Here is an 18,584-nt window from a genome sequence, read left to right as displayed (position 1 = left end):
CATTCCAAAAAAATGAATGTGAACAGAAACACGCCGTGTCCAGTTCTGAATTGCTTTCAAAAAATTAAAAAAAAATTGGAGTGGTCTAGTCAAAGCCCAGATTTAAATCCAAATTCAGATGTGGCTGAATTAAACCAATTCTGCAAAGTGTGGGCCTAAATTCCTCCAGAGCAACATGAAAGACTCATTGTCCATTATTGGAAACATTTGATTGCAGTACTTGCTGGCACAATCAGTTAATAGGGTAACTGCATTTTAGTCACTGATTTGGCCAGTCTAGACAACACAGATGTGTTGTCTAGACAGCTGACATAGGGTGAGAGGCAGGGTACTGTACACCTTGTACAGGTCGCCAACCTGTTGCAGGGCCAACACAGAGAGACAGACAACCAATTTAGAGTGACCATTTTTTTTTTTTTGCGTTTCTTGGCCACAGCAGCTTTTATGGACAGTGGAGCGGGTCAGGAAATGGGGGAAAGATACAGGGGAAGACACGCGGGCAAATTGGCGACGGGCCGGGGCACGAACCCGCGCCACCCGCACCGCAACGCGGCATGTGTATGTGGTTGCCGGCTTCACCACTAAGCCACCCAGATGCCCTAGAGCGACCAATTAACCTAACCCCAGTAACCGCATGTCTTTGGACTGTGGGAGGAAACCAGAGTACCTGGAGGAAACCCACGCAGACATGGGGAGAACATGCAAACTCCACACAGAGAGGCCCACGACAAGGTGGAATCGAACCCAGACCTTCTACATGTCATTCTAGCAGCACTGCTGCTTCACAGCATTCTAACTGTGAGGCAGCAGTGCTACACAATTAGGTGCTTTACAATTAGGTTAAAAATGTGGTTAGGTTAAAAATACTGGCACTTGCCAGTGCTACCCCTCAGCCTCCTGGCAGTAGAACATTTAGGGCTCGGAAATCCCCTGGAAGTACAAGGTCAAGAACACATCCAGTCACTGTGATTAGCATTATTATGCTTAAAAACTATAGTTGGACATTCCTTTATGACCATAGTGTTTTTTGACTAATATTCTACTCAACTCATAACATCAGTGTCTCAGCTCGCAAAGAATAGTAAGAAATTCCCATAAACACACTCTAAACTTTATGGAAAGCCTTCTAAGAAAAGTTGAAGCTGTTAGAGTTGTAAAGGGTGGGCTGATATCATATTAAACCCTATGGACTAAAAATGGGATGTTAAGTGTGAAGGCAGATGAGTGAATACTTTTTGTAATATATTGTATAAGAGAATGACAAGGAACAAATTTAGTGCATTTTTGTGTATGGCCTACCTTCCACTGTGCCAGCAGGTTCCTAGCTGCCTCAGGTTGCTCCTGCATTCTCTCCTTGGTGGTGGCATCTATTAAAACATTACAGGTTGTCTCAGCCTCTGTTAGCCAGTTGAGGAACTTCTCCAGATCAAGGTAGAACTGCTGCAGCAGCTTCAGAGCAGCTTCCAGAGCTGCCTCCCTGTCTGAAACACTGTAGAGATTCAGACAGATAACAAACGTGTTAAGGTAAGCAACTCGTGTATGGGTGGTAAATAGATGTAGCAAATTCAAGAAACAACAGATTGTTTGTTTGTTTGTTTCAGTTGTTTTTTTGTTTTCTTTTTTTTGGGGGGGGGGGGGGGGGGCAGTTCTATTCTAAACAGAATCTGGAAAAATCAGCCAATACTTAAAAAAGAGACACTAAAAAGGTGACAATGACCAGAAAAGCTTTTCATTTATTAATGCACTTGATCTTTTTACCACGTTCTTCTGTTATGTCAAAAACTAAATACGTGTCTTTTTGCAGCATGAAGTCAGATCATGATTGTGGCTAGACTTCCTCATTAAATGTGTTTTGCTCCAAAAAGGTGAACCAGCCCCTGGGATGTTTTGACAGGATGGTTACGTCAGGAGAGTTGCAGCTGTATTAATGTGAACTTACTGTTACCACAGAAACCACAAATAACCCCAAATTAAATTAAGGCTAAATGCTTAAGAATACCAGCATTTAAAGAGACATTTAAGCCACACCAAAATGGCTGTCCCAAACCTTTTAAAATGTAAAATATATAGAATGAAGCTAATGCATAACAATCATGGTTACCGTTTGTTGATGTGTGCACAGGTTGCCTCCATGTTGTTGTTGATTTGGGTGACCTTGTGAGTGTCATCATTGGTGTACAGTGTCAGCAGTTTGTTGGCAAGTGCGTTGGTTTCTTCTACCTGTATCTGTGATTGCTGCAGCTCCTTCATTAACAGCTAGGGAAGGAGGGAGAAATCAGACAAAATGATTCATACATACAAATGCCATCTAAATGTCATCCTCTAGGTCTGTATGATGTCTAAAAACATATTCTTCAACCCTCTGTTTAGAAATCTCACATGCAATGTGGGTGTATCTGCATTATGAGCAATTAGAACTCTTGTCTATATCTCTATATATGTAACATATATAGCAATATGAATGTACATCTATATACAGGCAATAAATCTGAGAATGCCAAGATGTTAATCAGTGGATGCCAAGCCCACCTTTAGCTCAGCGTTTTGTTTTTTCAGTGTTTCCACTGTGTAAGTGATCTCTTGCCATGAGTCCAATCTCTCATTGGCCTGTTTGATGAGATGATCCACCCCCTTCTTGGCATCCAGCCAGTTGGTAGAGTCCTGCAGCATGTTGTGGAGCTGCTTCATCCTATCAGATAATTTTGTCTGAGAATCTTCCCAGTAAGCCTGAAGCTTATCAACTATGATGAAAGAGACAGAAAAGTGTTACAAAGCTCACATGATTTTGCTTTGGACTACCACCACACAACTAGAAGAAATGCCAGACAGTTTGAAGCTAACGATATTGAAAAAGACTGTCCTCCAATATAAAATAAAAATGTAGAGGAAAAGCCTTTGATTTCAGTCTGTCAATTTACTGAAATGTATCAATACAACAAGCATGAGTAGGTGCCTGAACCTGCCTAATCATTTTTGGAAAATAGATACTATATTGCGGTAAGGTTTCAGTCATCTGCCATCACATGCATATGAACTTGAATGACATTCCATTTTTGATCCAAAGGGTTTAATATGTTAGAGAAAGTTTGGTGATCATTTCTTTCCAGACGTTTTGTATTAGTGGACAGAAGCAGAATGCATGGAGTTGTCATCAGTTGTGCTAGTGTACAGTGTGTGCAAACATCTCAGTTCCTTAACAACAAAAATATATTCCGCATTGTCAAGTGATTCTGCCTTTATTCAGGCAGGCTCTATATATATATATATATATATATATATATATATATATATATATATATATATATATATATATATATATATATATATATATATATACGTAGTGATGAATGTTTTAACCTGTTAAGTGGCCGAACCAAAATCACATTAAAAACTGGCCGTGTCCTAGCTGGTATGTAGTGCATTTTAATTGGAGGGCTAGACCCTCCCATTTTGATTGACACCTAATTCGGCCAATCATATTAAGAAATGGGTTTTCCAGAGCCAATAATAACCAGGGGGCGTCACATAGCATTTCGATTGATTTTGCTGCAGCCAGTTACATGATTGGCCGAATGAGCTGTCAATCAAAATAGGAGGGTCTAGCCTGCCATATAAATGCACAACATCCGTCCCGGTTACGGGACGTGGCTGTCTGTTGACGAAAACCTCGATCTCTGTGGGGAGAGAAGCTAGAGAATTGAGCCTCCAGCATAGCACTAACAGTTCAGAAACAGTTTGAAATTAGAAAAAATAAGAGCAATCTATTAACTGATTAAGTCATGCTTTAGACTGCTTATTGCTAGCGGATCTATTGTGACCCAAATTACAGCCGTGACCGGTTCTGAATGACGGCTTTACAGCAAACAGCCACTCCAACTCTTGCCAGTACGCAGTACTGGCGCATAATCTTTTAGTGGTACGCAGTACGGGACCGTACCGGCTTACTTTCACCCCTGATGTCATGGCAGATGCTGCGATTACTGTCTTTCTCCACTTTGGTCTGTCCTTGACTTCACACAGGCTTGACTTCGGCTTTGTCATCTTCCTCCTTCAACTGTTCCCTGGAAGACTGTTTTGGACAAAGAGTCATGTCTAGCAACATGCCCAAACCACCAAAGCTTCTGTCTTTTCAGCATTGAGAGAAGATGTTCTTGAAGTCTTGCTAAGGTGACTTGTCCTCTGACATACTCGTTGGTCTTATGTTCCACCCATGAGATGCCAAGAAGCCTGCGGTAGCTCTTCATTTTGAACGCTTGTATACGCTTCTCCATCTCGGATGTCAGAGTCCAGCTTTCACACCCACACAGGAAGATGGCTAGAACTAGAGACTTACAGAGCTTGAGTTTGGTCTTGAAGCTTAGTTCTTTAGCTCACCATATCTTGCTGAGGCCTGACATGGTGATTGCGATCCTGCTTTTTATCTCTGCAGTGCATCTACTTTAATCCCTCAACCCTAGCTGTTTTCCATACATTGCGATGTTGGCACTGGTGTTGTTATTGCTGTTCATCATTACTTTGCTTTTGTCTGAGCTTCCTTCCATGCCATATGCTTCTACTCTGTCTACCAGTTTGTCTGTTAACATCTGGAGTTCTTGGTAGCTGCTTCCCATCAAGTTGATGTTGTCTGCAAGGCGCAGGTTGCGAAGTGGATGACCACCAATGGAGATGGACGTATGGTGCCCCTCAAGTGCCTCTCTCATGATGTTCTCGAGGTATAGATTGAAGAGCACTGGGGACAGCAAGCAGCCTTGACTGACACGTACTGTGGTCTTGAAGAATTCTCCTATTTGGCTATTGAGTAGAACAGCACTGTTTGCACTTTCGTAGAGCGTCTGGATCACCTGGACTAGCCTTTCCTCAATTGAGAAGTCACAAAGGACTTTCCACAGGCCTTTGTGCCAGACTCGATCAAACGCTTTCTTGAAATCTATGAAGTTATGATAGAGGACCTTTTGATGTTCAAGGTGTTTTTCGATGAGCACTCTGCAGTTGAAGACCTGATCCACTGTACTGTGTCCAGTTTGAAAGCCAGTCCGGATAGGACAGGATAAACTCTTGATGTCTCTTCTGTAAGAGTCATTTGAGGTATAAGATATTATAAGGGCTGAATCAAAAACTGGACAAAAAGTATAAGGATACTATAAAGCACCTTGACATGACTGTTGGCGCTATATAAATAAAATTTCACTGGAACTAAAGAGTCAAGCCTAACTACTGAAAAACAACCCCACACCATAATACCCTCCTCTACTAAGCTTTATACTTGGTACAATGCAGTAAGGCAAGTACTGTTCTCCTGGCAACCACCAAATCCAGAATTGTCCATTGGATTGCCAGACAGAGAAGCATGATTTGTCACTCCAGAGAACACATATCCATTGCTCTATAGTCCAGTGGCAGCGTGCTTTACACCACTGCATCTGACGCTTTGCATTGTTGTTGGTGATGTAAGGATTGATGTAGCTGCTTGGCTGTGGGAACTCATTCCATGAAGATCTCTATGCACTGTTCTTGAATTAATCTGAAGGCCACATGAAGTTTGGAGGTCTGTAGAGATTGACTGTGTAGGAAGTTGGTGACCCTGTACACTGTGCGCCTCAGCTTCAGCTGACCCCACTATGTCATTTTACGTGGCTTACCACTTTGTGGCTGAGTTGCTGTCATTCCCATTGTTTACACTTTGTCATAATACCACTAACAGGTGACTGTGCAATATTTAGTAGTGAGGAAATTTTACAGCCAGGCATGTTGCATAGATGGCATCCTATCATGGTACCATGCTGGAATTCACTGAGCTCCTGACTGTGACACATTATTTCACAAGTTTGTAGAAGCAGTCTCTATTCCTTGGTGCTTGATTTTATACACCTGTGGTCATGGAAGTGATTGGAACACCCGAATTCAATTATTTGGATGGGTGAGTGAATACTTCTGGCAATATAGCGTAGCTGCAAAGGGTGGGCCGACATCATATACTGACCAGATTAATGATGGGAAGTCACTCAAGGTCATGAGTGTGAAGGCAGACAACTGAATACTTTTAGCAATATAGTGTACTTGAGATATTTGGAGTTGACAACCAAATTGCTCTGAACAAGGTCCACCAGGCTGGACAAGTGAAATAGTGATAACATTGGTAATGACACATCTCAATCACAGGGACAAAATGGAGCTAATCAGTGCAAAGGACCACATTTTATACGAGAACACTCAAGAATCACTGCCTGACTCAGTTTGCAGGCAGCTGTGAAATCAGGGATTCAACATGTGACTGACTGGCCAAGTACTGGTAACATACAAAAAAGCAGACAGAACAAAGAAATTTGGCAATTAATAGACAACTGAAAAAATTACAAGGTGTTTGGTTGAAAATAGTGCAATATTTAAGATTCTTGAAAACTCTTCTTCTTTAAACTCTTGAAATTTTGTTTGATATGGACAAGAAAAGAAAAGAAAGATTTGATGAAATTAAACTTTTGTTACATCAATGTATAATTTTTGTCTTTCAACTGAACATGTCCAAACCACAAAAAACAAAGTTTTGGGATCATAAATATATTTTTGTAGTTTCTTTACATGTACAGAACTAAAAAAACATAGTTTAAACCCACAGACAAGACAAAAGTGGAAATGTGTTACCTAGTGTAATAGGTCCCATTTAGAGCAAATAAACCCATCCTAGCAGACACTCAGAATAAAATTAAGAAGCTCCAAATAAGCATTGATTAGGCTCTGGGCTATCTTAATGTGAGCGGATGCCATGGTCTGTGTGTGTGTGACTTACTGCATTCAGAAACAGCATTGCGGGTCTCCTGGCTGCTGGTTTTGTTCTTCAGGTTCTGGGCTGCTGTGATCTGATTCTCCAGGAGTGGGCGACGCTGATCAAGATCCTGCAGCGAAGCCTGAAAACAATAATTTTTGTTTTTTTTATGATTTTAGCTTAGCCACAACTTCACAAAGCCCAGTGAACACTAGAAGCTCACTGAATGCAGTGCTTTAAATATAGTCAACAATGAGGTCAGAGATCCAGACCTTGAGCTGTCTGATGTTGTTGCTGATGTCGTCAAGATCACCCACCACCACCCGCTTGTTCTGCACCATGTTATCCAACGTGGTCAGCCACTCAATGAGCTCCACCCAGGACTTGTTGAACTGAGCCAGTGCTGTATATTCAGGCTGGGAACTTCCAGTCCGACCCTCATCTGAGACACAAATACAATTACATGATCTGTTAGTTGTTGGTGGAGGAAGTGTTCACATTTGTGATTTACTAAAACTAATGTCACAAAGTTCTCCATTGAATTTGCTACTTAAATTTGCTTTTTTCTTTGCTTCAATTTCCTTCATTCATCATTTATGCTCCAATTTCATGTGCACAACAAACAAGATCCATAGCTGTATTATATATTGATTTTCTTTATTAACACTGTATATCACATGTACTGTAATATGAATTACCTATAACTAAAAGAGAGGAAGAAAAGTATTTTAAAGTGGGGAAAAAAATCACTTTAAGTTAAAGGTTTGGAAAAGTATCATATACGTGTTTTTTCTTATTCTGCAATTTCTCTACCAAACATTCCATGTTAATTGTTTAATCCAACGGAGATTGCTGAAACTGGAGTAAAAATATCAGGCTACAATCAGAGCTGCTACCAGCAGGTAATTCGGCCCACCTGTCAAGGATCATTTGTGGTTTGTGTGTGAAAGAACATGCGGTATAGGTGCTGAGTGATCCAGAGAAAGCAGAAGTCTTATTGTTTTGCAATTTTGACTATTTACTGCACAGTCCAGTAGCAGTTTTGCTATTTTGCAAATTATAATACATTATCCTTACATTACACAGTATATATTTTTTTAAACCTCATACAAATTCTTGAAGAGGTGACAAAAAACTTTTAGTGGATTTCAATGTAGATTGACTCCCAACACTGGACACAATTACTGCCATGTAATATTGCTGCATATCATAGTCTAAAGATAAAAAAAAAAAAAAAAAAAAAAATCAGTTAATTCCAATATATTCTGACCCCAACTCTGCCTTTGGAAAGTTATATTTATTATAAGTGCGCAGTTCTGGAAAAAAAATTAAAGGCAAAAGCCCTGTATTAACAGGAATATTGGTAGAGGTGACAACTATGTTGTCTTCAGGAATTTGGATGAGTTTAATTATTTTTTTTTTTTTAATAGTGTGTAATGTAAGGATGACTTGTGAGAAAAAGACCCCGAGATACTTAAACTCCTCCACTTAGGGCAGCAACTTGTCCCTGACCCAGAGTGGGCACCGCACCCTCTTCTGGCTGAGGACCATGGCCTCAGACTTTAAGGTGCTAATTCTCATACTTGCTGCTACTCGAATCCACCAGCACTATACACCATGTGTGTAGAGCACCGCTTCCCATCCTGAGTCACCCAGTTTTTTGCCAGAATTGCTTAGAGGCAGTCAAAAATCTTTTTCCATGGCCCCACTGAACTCCTCCCTCACCTGAGTTTTTGCTTCAGTCACTGCCCAAGCTGCTTGCTTGGCCTACTGGTGCCCATTAGCTGCCTCACATACCAAGAATACCTGTTAAATGACACTAATTTCATTTTGATCTGTGACAAATTGAAGGGATTTCCACCTTTATTAGGCTGTGTATGCTGACAGTATGCTTTAATGTTTAAATGATCCATTTTAAAGTTTCAGAACCCTAATAAATATAATTTTTAAATTTTGATTTCATTTTTATTTTGCTGTTGAAAGTTTTTTGTGACTTTGTGACAATACATTTCCCAAGAAAAATAAATTTATTTTTCTTGGGAAATGTATTGTTTTATTTGTGGAATGTTTTGGTTAAATGAGATTCATATTGTGTATATGTTGAGTGTATGGAGACACTAATTTTATTAATCTTCAGTTTTTGTATAATTGGCTGTACAGTGCTCCCTAGCCTGTGTGCCACTTGCTGTGTCCAGATTGAAATTTTTATTCATTTTCTCCTAGGTCTGATGCCAGTAACACAAAGTTTTTTTTCCTTTTATGGACTTATAATTTTGCCAGGTCCTCAGCTGAGCCATTTGCCTTGCTGCTTGCCTTTCTGTGTATCACCACTGACCATTATCACTGACCATTCTGGGGGGTTCACATAATGCACTGTTTCTTCTCATTCACCTGATTTACTTTGTTTATACTCCACTCTGCATTTAATCATTAATTGATATTAATCTCTGGCTCTCTTCCACAGCATGTCTTTCTCTCTCCTCAGCCCAACCGGTCGTGGCAGATGACTGCCCCTCCCTGAGCCTGGTTCTGCTGGAGGTTTCTTCATGTTAAAAGGGAGTTTTTCCTTTCCACTGTCGCCAAATGCTGCTCATAGGGGGTCGTTTTGACTGTTGGGTTTTCTCTGTATTATTGTAGGGTCTTTACCCACAATACAAAGCGCCTTGAGGCGACAGTTTGTTGTGATTTGGAGCTATATAAATAAAATTGAATTGAATTATCAGACTTTTACTCTGCCTCTCTATGTCCTGGTTTTTGGTTCCTCTTCCTCTGAATTTCTTACAAACACTGCAATGGAAAAGGATGGTCTGTGCACTGATTAAAAACTGGCGCTTATATAATAATTTAAACAAAACTATTTCTGTTCACTTTTATACTGTGCCAGTTCACAACACTCATTTCAAGAGCAGTGTTATTGAGCAGTCATTCTAGAGTAGAAATAAGATGTAACTGACTAGGAAAATTTGGTGGTTACCTGGTGGATTTCATTTTGTAACACCCTCAATCTCTGGGTGACCACTTTAAATAGCAAGGCAATTGCAGATGTCTCCTGGTCAGAGGCGACCTGTCTCATTCTCAGTCATTGTCTGACTCTGACTGTAGTATCTCTTAAACAGATTGGTGAAGGTTTGCAAATGATTCCTGTATAATAGCCAAAACGCTGCAATCAATGTGATTCAGTCAGTGCCTAGAAGTGCAACTTGTCTGCAATGTGTCTTTTTTTGTAATAAAACTGGTTGCCAGTGGGTTGTACTCTGGTTATATTCCTATATAAAATCAAGCACCTATGCCAATTTGCAGTCAAATTGTCATCCTGCAGCAACTATGTAACTATTTGTGGAGGAATTTGTTTCAAATCTACGAGGTTTTGGCTCGACTCTGAATTTACGTTGTTAAAGTGAATATCTCTTTAATGTGAATTTATATGTATGTAGAAGGCAACAGATTTGAAACAGCAACAGGTTTGCAGTTTTCACCAAATCATCACCGTTAGTTGCTGTATTATCACAAACAGATTATATGCAATTGCCAACTTGATCCCATTCAATCACAAAATGGCTCTGTCTTATTGCCCTGTTATTGCTGTCTTGATGCACCACAGTTGCTTTGGATACAGCAACTGTCTGCAAGTGCTCACAGACCTGTTCTCCATCTTCAAAACAACCATTTCAAAGACAAGAGTGCAAGTTCATTGCACATGGTTGCAATAAGCTTGGTCATGCTCCAGTCTCCAGCTACTGTTTTTCCTAGCGTGACTGTAGCATTAGAAACCGCCATCAATCAGATGAAATAAGTGAACACTTGGCGACCATGGAAAGGAAGAACTTCCTTTTAACAGAGACCTCTGCCAGAATCAGGCTCAGGTATCGGGCAGCTATCTCATGGCTGGTTGGGTGATTCTAGTATCGGAGAGTCACTTTTTTGTTGGCCAACAGTAGACCATACTGGGAGATCTCTCAGCTGTCATCCCCAAGAGTGTTTGCATGTAGAGTAGCAGTCACAATTTTGGACATGCAGTGCATCCAAACTTTTGACTGGTACTGTACCTGAAAGCACCAGTCTGAAAAGCACAAGACTTGATGGCTGAGCAAATTTCCACTCAATAGAAACTCTCACGGGTTTTTTTTTGTTTTGTTTTGTTTTTTTTAAGGAGACTGAATCTGGTAAAATGGAAGCTTACTGTGAACTTCAGTTTTAAAAGGGACATTCATTTTTGTCCAAAACTTATCTGGAGCCCACTGAAGTGTGCATGCATGAAAGACTATAAATGGTCTTACTGTCTTTTTTGGTAATTAGCTGAGCAGCCATCCTCTCCTTATGCTGCTGGCATAGCTCCAGGATTACTGTCCAAGATTCCCTTAGCTCCACATATTTCATCTGCCACAAAAACCATACAAACACATGTAAGCACAAGGTTTCTCATTGGTGATACCAATAATTTCATGTGCAGTACATACGTAGTAGAAGTACAGTATGGATTTGATGTAATGTTTAATGCAAGGTAGTGGTTAGAAAGAAGTAAGTGTTTTATTTATTCCCCCTGTGGAAGACACAGGGGGAATAAGCACATTTAACAGCTTGCCCACTGTCTTCAGACAATGTCTTTGGGCAGTTAATCATGAATGCCTATAAGAATTTGCCACAAGACCAGCTGATATTTGGTCCTTTAGTTGTATGTAATTTCCTCACCTTGTCAGGCTGCCCATGAGGAGTGTCCTTGTACAGCTGATCAGCTCGCTCCAACACAAACTCTACTTCTGGATGTTTGACTTGCACTTCCTTAATAAGCTGGAGAAGCAGAGCGCCAAAAATGCAGTAAGTGGAGAAAGATATATACAGTCATGTAGAGAGGAGGGGTGGGGGGGTGGGGGGGGCGAAGACACCCAATTGAATATTCAGTTCTTTATCAAGAAATGTTCACATGTCTAATCTTGTTTTTATTCATCTCTGGGAAAAAAGTGATTTAATTGCAGGTAAACAAACAAACAAACAAAAATCTTTTACTCATTACACAAAAGATCAAAAAAATGCATATTCTGAGGAAAACATTAGAACACCCTGTTCCCTAATAGCTAGTGTTACCCACTTTGGCTGAAATAACTAGAGTGAGACGCTTCTAATAGCCATCTACCAGTCTCTGACACCAGTCTAAGGAAGTTTGTCCCACTCCTCAATGCAGAATTGCTTCAGCTATGAGATGTTTTAGGAATTTCTTGCATCTACAGCCCATTTCAAGTCCCATAATGGGATTAAGATCTGGGCTCTGACTTGACCATACAAGGACTCCCCATTTCTTAGTTTTTAACCAGTTCTTGGTGGATTTACTGGTATGTTTTGGGTCATTGTCATATTGCAGGGTCTAGTTCTGCTTCAGCTTTCCTCAAGCATCCTCTGATACATGGAAGAATTCATGGTGGATTCTTTGATGATGAGCAGGCCAGGTCCTGCTGCAGCAAAATATCCCCAAATTATGACACTTCCACCTCTATGCTTCACAGGTGGTATGAGCTTCTTTAACTGGAATGCTGTATTTGGGTTACGCCAAACATGTACTCTGTTCTGGTATCCAAATTATTAAATTTTAGACTCATTCTAAAAATATTATTCCAGAAGTCCTGGTCTTTGGCTACATTCTCTTTGGCACACTTTATTCTGTCCTTTATGTTTATTAGAGTGCAAGACTTTCCTCCTTGCACACGTCCCATGGAAGTTAGACTTCTGCAGTCTCTTTCTGATTGTAGAGCAGGGGTGCCCACACTTTTTCAGCTTGCGAGCTACTAGCAAACCTAGCGTGGTTAAATGCACGTGCGTATTGTGGTAACGAAATGGACGGATGATAGTTTATCATCCATCTACTACGTCTTTTTTGTGATCTACATTTTTTCCCCAACTCCACTGGGGGTTCTGTGCGATCTACCTGCACTCCTCTTGCGATCGACCAGTAGATCGCAATCGACGTATTGGGCACCCCTGTTGTACAGGCATGCACTTTCACATCAACAGTATAGCAAGAGCCTGCTATCGATCGATAACATTTTTAGGGTTTTTGGAAACTTCTTTTAGCATCTTGATGACTGCTCTAGCAGTGAACTTGCTTGGGCAGCCAGACCCAGGCATACAGGCAGTTGTTTGAATGTCCTCTGCTTGTAAACTATTTTCCAGACAGTGGAATGGCTGATTTCAAATTATTTAGATATCTTTTTACATCCCTTACCAGACTCATAAGCTGCTGCTTTGTGAAAGCCTCAGACGATTCTTTTGATCTTATCATGGTGTTCATGCTCACATTAACAGTCAGGAGCACGTCAAACTAAATGTTTGAGGTTTAAATAGGGCAAGCCCCCTTCAAAATGCTGAGTAGGTGATTAAAATAATCATGTGCACCTGATCATGCACCTGATCCTCAGTCACTTTAAGGGGGAATAAATATGGGGGTGTCCTAATATATTCCTCACCAGGAATTACATTTAAAAAAAAAAAAAGATTTAAATTTTTCTTCAGTTTGAATTGTTATATTACTTGAATCTCCCAGTATTAAAATTTATATTTGGACACAAGTACATATATATGTTACAGCAATGCACTAATATACTGTACATTTATACTGTGGTCTACACCCTACCCTTGCAGGTGGCTCTTCAGGGCAGTGCTCCAGCTTGGCTCTGGTGCTTGATGCCCAGACTGTTAGGTCATCCAGATGACACTGAAGCTTCTCTATCTCCCTCAGTAGACCTTCGATCTCCAGCTGACGTTCAGGAAGAGCCTTGGACACCTAAATGAAGATTAGCAGTGGTAGTTTACATGGCCAAACTTTGACCAGTTTTTCATGGGACTAATTTCTACGGGGAGGTGAGGTGATGTTAACTGAGTCTTAAGTAAATACAGTACAAGGATGGGTTTTCACCCATTTTCCAGTGATGATTAAAGCTGACCTTTTTTTAGGCTTATGTTTAATCACAACTGGTGAACAGTGGCTGAATCATTAGAAAAGGACATCGCAAACCTCTCTCTGCCTACAGTTATATAACCCTTTACAGGGCACTCATTGAAATACTTTGAAATTCAGAATTTCAACCATACAGTGTTATTGGGGGACATAACAAAACTTAATTATTGTTGTGACATTTTTCAAAATGTTTCATTTTCATATAGAAAATCAAGGTTACCATATTTGATTCCCTGCCTGTCTGGGTAAAAAAAATTCCAAGAAACGTATATAATATAAGATAAACAAATATATGGTGAAAGGAGCGTGTGTTTTAGAACATTACAACAGATTCATTACAACATCACTGCTCTATGTCACTTGGGCCTGGAATGTCCTGCTTTTAGGTGGGAGGGACAATGTCAGTGTCTGCCACATGATCATCTTCCTTCTTGTCATTATCACTGATGGCAAGGAGGGCTAGCATAACAACAGTCTCCCTGCTCTTGCCATAAACCATCTAAACAGATATTTGCTAAAAATTAATACACAAGCAATGAAACAACTGGTATAATGTCAAAAATTGACAAAAATCACTCATCTTCACTATTTATAGCTTTAAAAGGTCTAGAAATGGGTTAAATTTCTCTCTGAAGAATTACATTATTTTTCGGTGCTATAAAAAACTTTGGCGATATAAAAAAATAATGTTCTAAGCTTTATTCCCTCATTTGTAAAGGAAATACACTTGGTATTATTTGTTAGATGCATCAGGCATCTGTCCAAATATGGTCAAATATAGTCAATTATTTGTTTATGTGAACAGGGCGTAAGATCAAATATGGTGCCCACATTTTTCATGCCAATTTCACACATTTCACTAAGTCCCTCACAAACAACACATATGCCATTACTTCGAATAACTATTCAACAGTAAATTGTGTGAGTTGTGTGAGTTGTGTTTTCTTTTCAATTCCGTGAAAACGCAAACTTTGACGTGTTCCAGGTCTCTGCTGATTGGTCGAATGCTACAGTGAGGTGTTCAGTGATGTAGTGTGATCTTTGCAGATTGGCTGGATGAAAACCACACGCTTCTTAACCTGATTGCGATGCAGTACTGTTATCATTTATCAAGGGATCAGTGTTTGCACTGAACCTTTTGCGTTCAGCAACTGATTGAAAATAGTTAGAACAGCCATTTTTTGATTGCAAACAATTTCACAGTTTACCTGGTGGGAGGCAATTCATTTCCAAACAATCATGGTCCCACTCGGACTGACTGCAGTCACTCTCAGGTTATTGGTGGAGGTTTGCAAATAGGTTTACAAATAGTCGTCTAAATGCAGACAAATTACGTTTCAGTCAGTCAGCACCGATGAGCGCAGCTTGTCTGTGATGCATCTCTTTAAAATAGGGTAACCTCCTCAACTTGTAAACTTTTTGTATTCTGGGAATATTCATATATAAAAGTAGAGTTGCCTGGTGCCAGATTTGCAGTTAAATTGCTGTCCTGCAGCAACTAAGTCACTACTTGTGGGAGAATGTCAAATCAACAAGGTGCTGAAGTCTGCACAAAGTGCAGACTTCAAACTATATAATAGTTTTTTAAATTGTATTGACAGGCCAAGTAAAAGAATGGTGTAAATAATGATCAATGATTTGCATCATGCTTTTTCCTAAATATTGTCAAACTGCTAGCAGAAATTTTATCACTGTCTTGAGACACCACAGTCACTCTGGTGACAGCAACTGACTGCAAGTGGTTGCAAATATAGGTTCCATCTTTAGAAGTAACCAAAGGTGAAGAAAAAGTTTATTACACACTGTTACAATAATTTTGGTCTCAAACCACTGTTTCCCCTTGTGTGACTGTAACAATATGGTATCTACTGCTGATGCAGGGTTGGATAACTAATATGCTATTATTGAAAATATTTAAGATTCTATAAGACATGTCACCACTAACAATCATTAGTGTATTCATTATCATTTAATCTGCAGATTATTTTTTTTATTAAATGATTAATAATTAGCCCATCCCAGAAGATGTTAATATGTCCACCACAACTTCAATTCCTAGTTGTTAATAACATAGAACAACAAAAAAAATCATTCACCTGTCACTTTTACAGATTTTTTTTTCAAAAATACTTGACATCTTTTTTCTGGTCAATCAATCAATCAATCAATCAATCAATCAATCAATCAATCAATCAATCAATCAATCAATCAATCAATCAAAAATGTAGAGCATCTACAGTAAGCTACCGCAAGAACTCCCCAGTTTTAATGGACCTCTGCTATCAGCCACAAATACACCACATTGTCAAAAGTATTCACTCACCCATCCAAAGCATTGAATTCAGGTGTTTCAATCACTTCCATGGCCACAGGTGTATAAAACCAACACATTCAAACTGCTTCTACGAACATTTGTGAAAGAATGAATTGCTCTCACGAGCTCAGTGAATTCCACTGTGGTACTGGGATAGGATGCCACCTGTGCAACAAGTCCAGTGGTGAACTTTCTGCTTCCCTCTTCTGTGGAAATGGCACCCAGTTTGGATTTGGGAGATGGACACCCTCTCTACTTTTAAGATTAGGCTTAAAACATTCCTTTTTGATCTAGTTTACACTTAGGGCTGGATCAGGTGACCCTGAACCCTCCCTTAGTTATGCTGGGGGCTTCCCATGATAACTGACAGTTTCTTCTTCACTCACTTCTTCATTCTGTGTTTATACACCACTAATAACTAATGTCATTAGTTATTATTAAACTATGGTACTCTTTCACACTGTCTCTTCTGTCCTGTCCCCCTACCCCTCCCCCCAACCCCCTGTTGTGCCAGATGGCTGCCCTTCCTTGAGCCTGGTTCTGTTGGAGGTTTCTTCCTTCTAAAAATGAGTTTTTCCTTCCTACTATCACCAAGTGCTTGCTTATCTTAGGGGTCATATGATTGTTGGGGTCATTTATTATTATTGTAGGGTCTTTACCTTACAATGTAAAGAACTTTGTGGCAATTGTTGTGATTTGGTTCTATGTAACTTCAACTGAATTGAACTGAATTACTGTGCTGAGCAAAATACAATATTTTTGAATGTGATGAACAGACCCAGAACTGGATTTAGATTTTTAGAAAATGTTATCAACCCCCCCATTTGCATGCATTTCTGGAGCAGTGGCATGCTGTTCGCTGTGTTGACATTGGAAGCAGCTGACCTGAGACCAGCGAGTGTTTATGATCCTGATGTCTTTCTGTTTTTCAGCGGGAAGTGTTAACTGTTTGTGCCTGGAGTTCAGATCCTCCACTGCTGCATTCTTGGCAGGAAGCTCCTCCACACAAATCTGGCACACAAGACAAAGACACAGACACACAGGAACATTGTAGCAGTTCAATACTCCAAATCAAATGACACTACGGCAGCAACTGAACTAAGTTGCATAGATCAGTACATATGCACACACATCCCAGAAGCTCATAGAAACTACATTGTTGTGTCCTGAATTTACCTGAACTTTCGCCAGAGTGTCTCTGATGTGTTTTGGCTCCACAGGCTTCACAGGGATGGCCAGGATGCCCTCAGCTTTGTCTAGCCAGCCCAGCATCAAACCAACATTCTCCTGCAGCTCTGCAGCCATGGTGTGTGTCTCTGCAGACCTGCAGGATGAAGGAGTGTATCCAAGAAACAAAAACAGAACTTTGTTTTACTCTTGCTTCTTGTTTGGAAACTTTAAAGGCCACATGGGCACTAAAATCACTGCCTTAGTAAGCTAGAGGAAATCTCGAAAAATACACTTTGATCTTTTTTTCTACTTCCTCCTGCCCTCATCTCAGCAACAGAGGGATTACTTTTACTATGGCAGCAAAAATAACAACATTCAACACAAGTAACATCTATTTGACAAGTCCATATTTCATAAAAAATAAATGGATTTCTACCCACTCCAGCATGTTTTCAGTTGTGACGTACAACTGTGCCTGTGAAAAGGTAGTAAAGGCTTTAGTGTCTACAGAGGGAGCTATGTAAATTCTGACAAACATTCTGTAACGGTGACATTGTCACCATGTTTGAAAAGTTGTACTGGCAGCTACTATCATGACTCATTGGACTGAATTGATGACAGTTGTCTTACACTGTATTTTAAATGACAAAAAAGAGTAGATGGATTTAAAATTATATACATACATATATACATACATAGGCTTGAGCCTATCCCAGCTGTCATAGGGCAAGAGGCAGGGCACCCCCTGGACAGGTCACCAGCCTGTCGCAGGGATAACACAAAGAAACAGACTCCTATTCACACCTACAACTAATTTAGAATCGCCAATTAATCTAACTCCACTAAGTGCAAGTCTTTGGACTGTGGGAGGAAGCTGGAATAACCAACGAGAACTCGTGCAAACATGGGGAGAACATGTAAACTCCACACAGAAAGGTCGGACTCAAACCCAAGACATTTTTGCTGTCAGGCAACAGTGCTAACTGCTATGCTGTCCATACAAATAATGATGAAAACAGAAATTAGAATCCGTTTTTTTGTTTTTACACTACCTGCCTGCATATTCCTTATTTTAGCACTTCATCCTGCCACACACACATTTGGACAAGATAATGTCTGTTGTCACACCACATAAAGCTCCCAACTCCTGTTTACTGTCCACTTAATCCCTCTTTGTGTAGCTTACTGTTTTATGATCTACAAAAGCAATCAAAACAGGGAGTTTTGTAGTTCTGCTGATTCAAGTTCAGTCATGTTCAGTGCATACGCAAGGTGTGAGCCAATATAGGAGGAGGGGCCATTCTAGTAGTGACAGCTGAAAATATGTGCAGACTATGGATAAAACTATTCCATAGCATGGGAGCTTCAGAGGCATTTCATAGCAAGACGGGCAT

The 18,584-nt window shown here is 40.0% G+C and overlaps 1 protein-coding gene across 1 annotated transcript in view; it reads right to left on the bottom strand.

The window, feature by feature from the left end:
- dmd (dystrophin) overlaps window positions 1–18,584 on the bottom strand; it is a 387,210-nt gene that overhangs the window by 93,902 nt on the left and 274,724 nt on the right. The window contains exons 52-61 of the mRNA XM_030747286.1: window positions 17,197–17,344; window positions 16,906–17,031; window positions 13,383–13,532; window positions 11,450–11,548; window positions 11,038–11,137; window positions 7,033–7,202; window positions 6,785–6,902; window positions 2,530–2,741; window positions 2,102–2,256; window positions 1,300–1,489 (exon numbers count right to left, since the gene is read on the bottom strand). Of these exons, the coding sequence (XP_030603146.1) occupies window positions 1,300–1,489; window positions 2,102–2,256; window positions 2,530–2,741; window positions 6,785–6,902; window positions 7,033–7,202; window positions 11,038–11,137; window positions 11,450–11,548; window positions 13,383–13,532; window positions 16,906–17,031; window positions 17,197–17,344 (1,468 nt within the window). The remainder of the gene's footprint in view (window positions 1–1,299; window positions 1,490–2,101; window positions 2,257–2,529; window positions 2,742–6,784; window positions 6,903–7,032; window positions 7,203–11,037; window positions 11,138–11,449; window positions 11,549–13,382; window positions 13,533–16,905; window positions 17,032–17,196; window positions 17,345–18,584) is intronic.

The sequence above is a fragment of the Archocentrus centrarchus genome, chromosome 2 (assembly GCF_007364275.1).
Source record: "Archocentrus centrarchus isolate MPI-CPG fArcCen1 chromosome 2, fArcCen1, whole genome shotgun sequence".
Taxonomy (NCBI): domain Eukaryota; kingdom Metazoa; phylum Chordata; class Actinopteri; order Cichliformes; family Cichlidae; genus Archocentrus; species Archocentrus centrarchus.
This window is presented reverse-complemented; position numbering and strand designations above follow the sequence as displayed.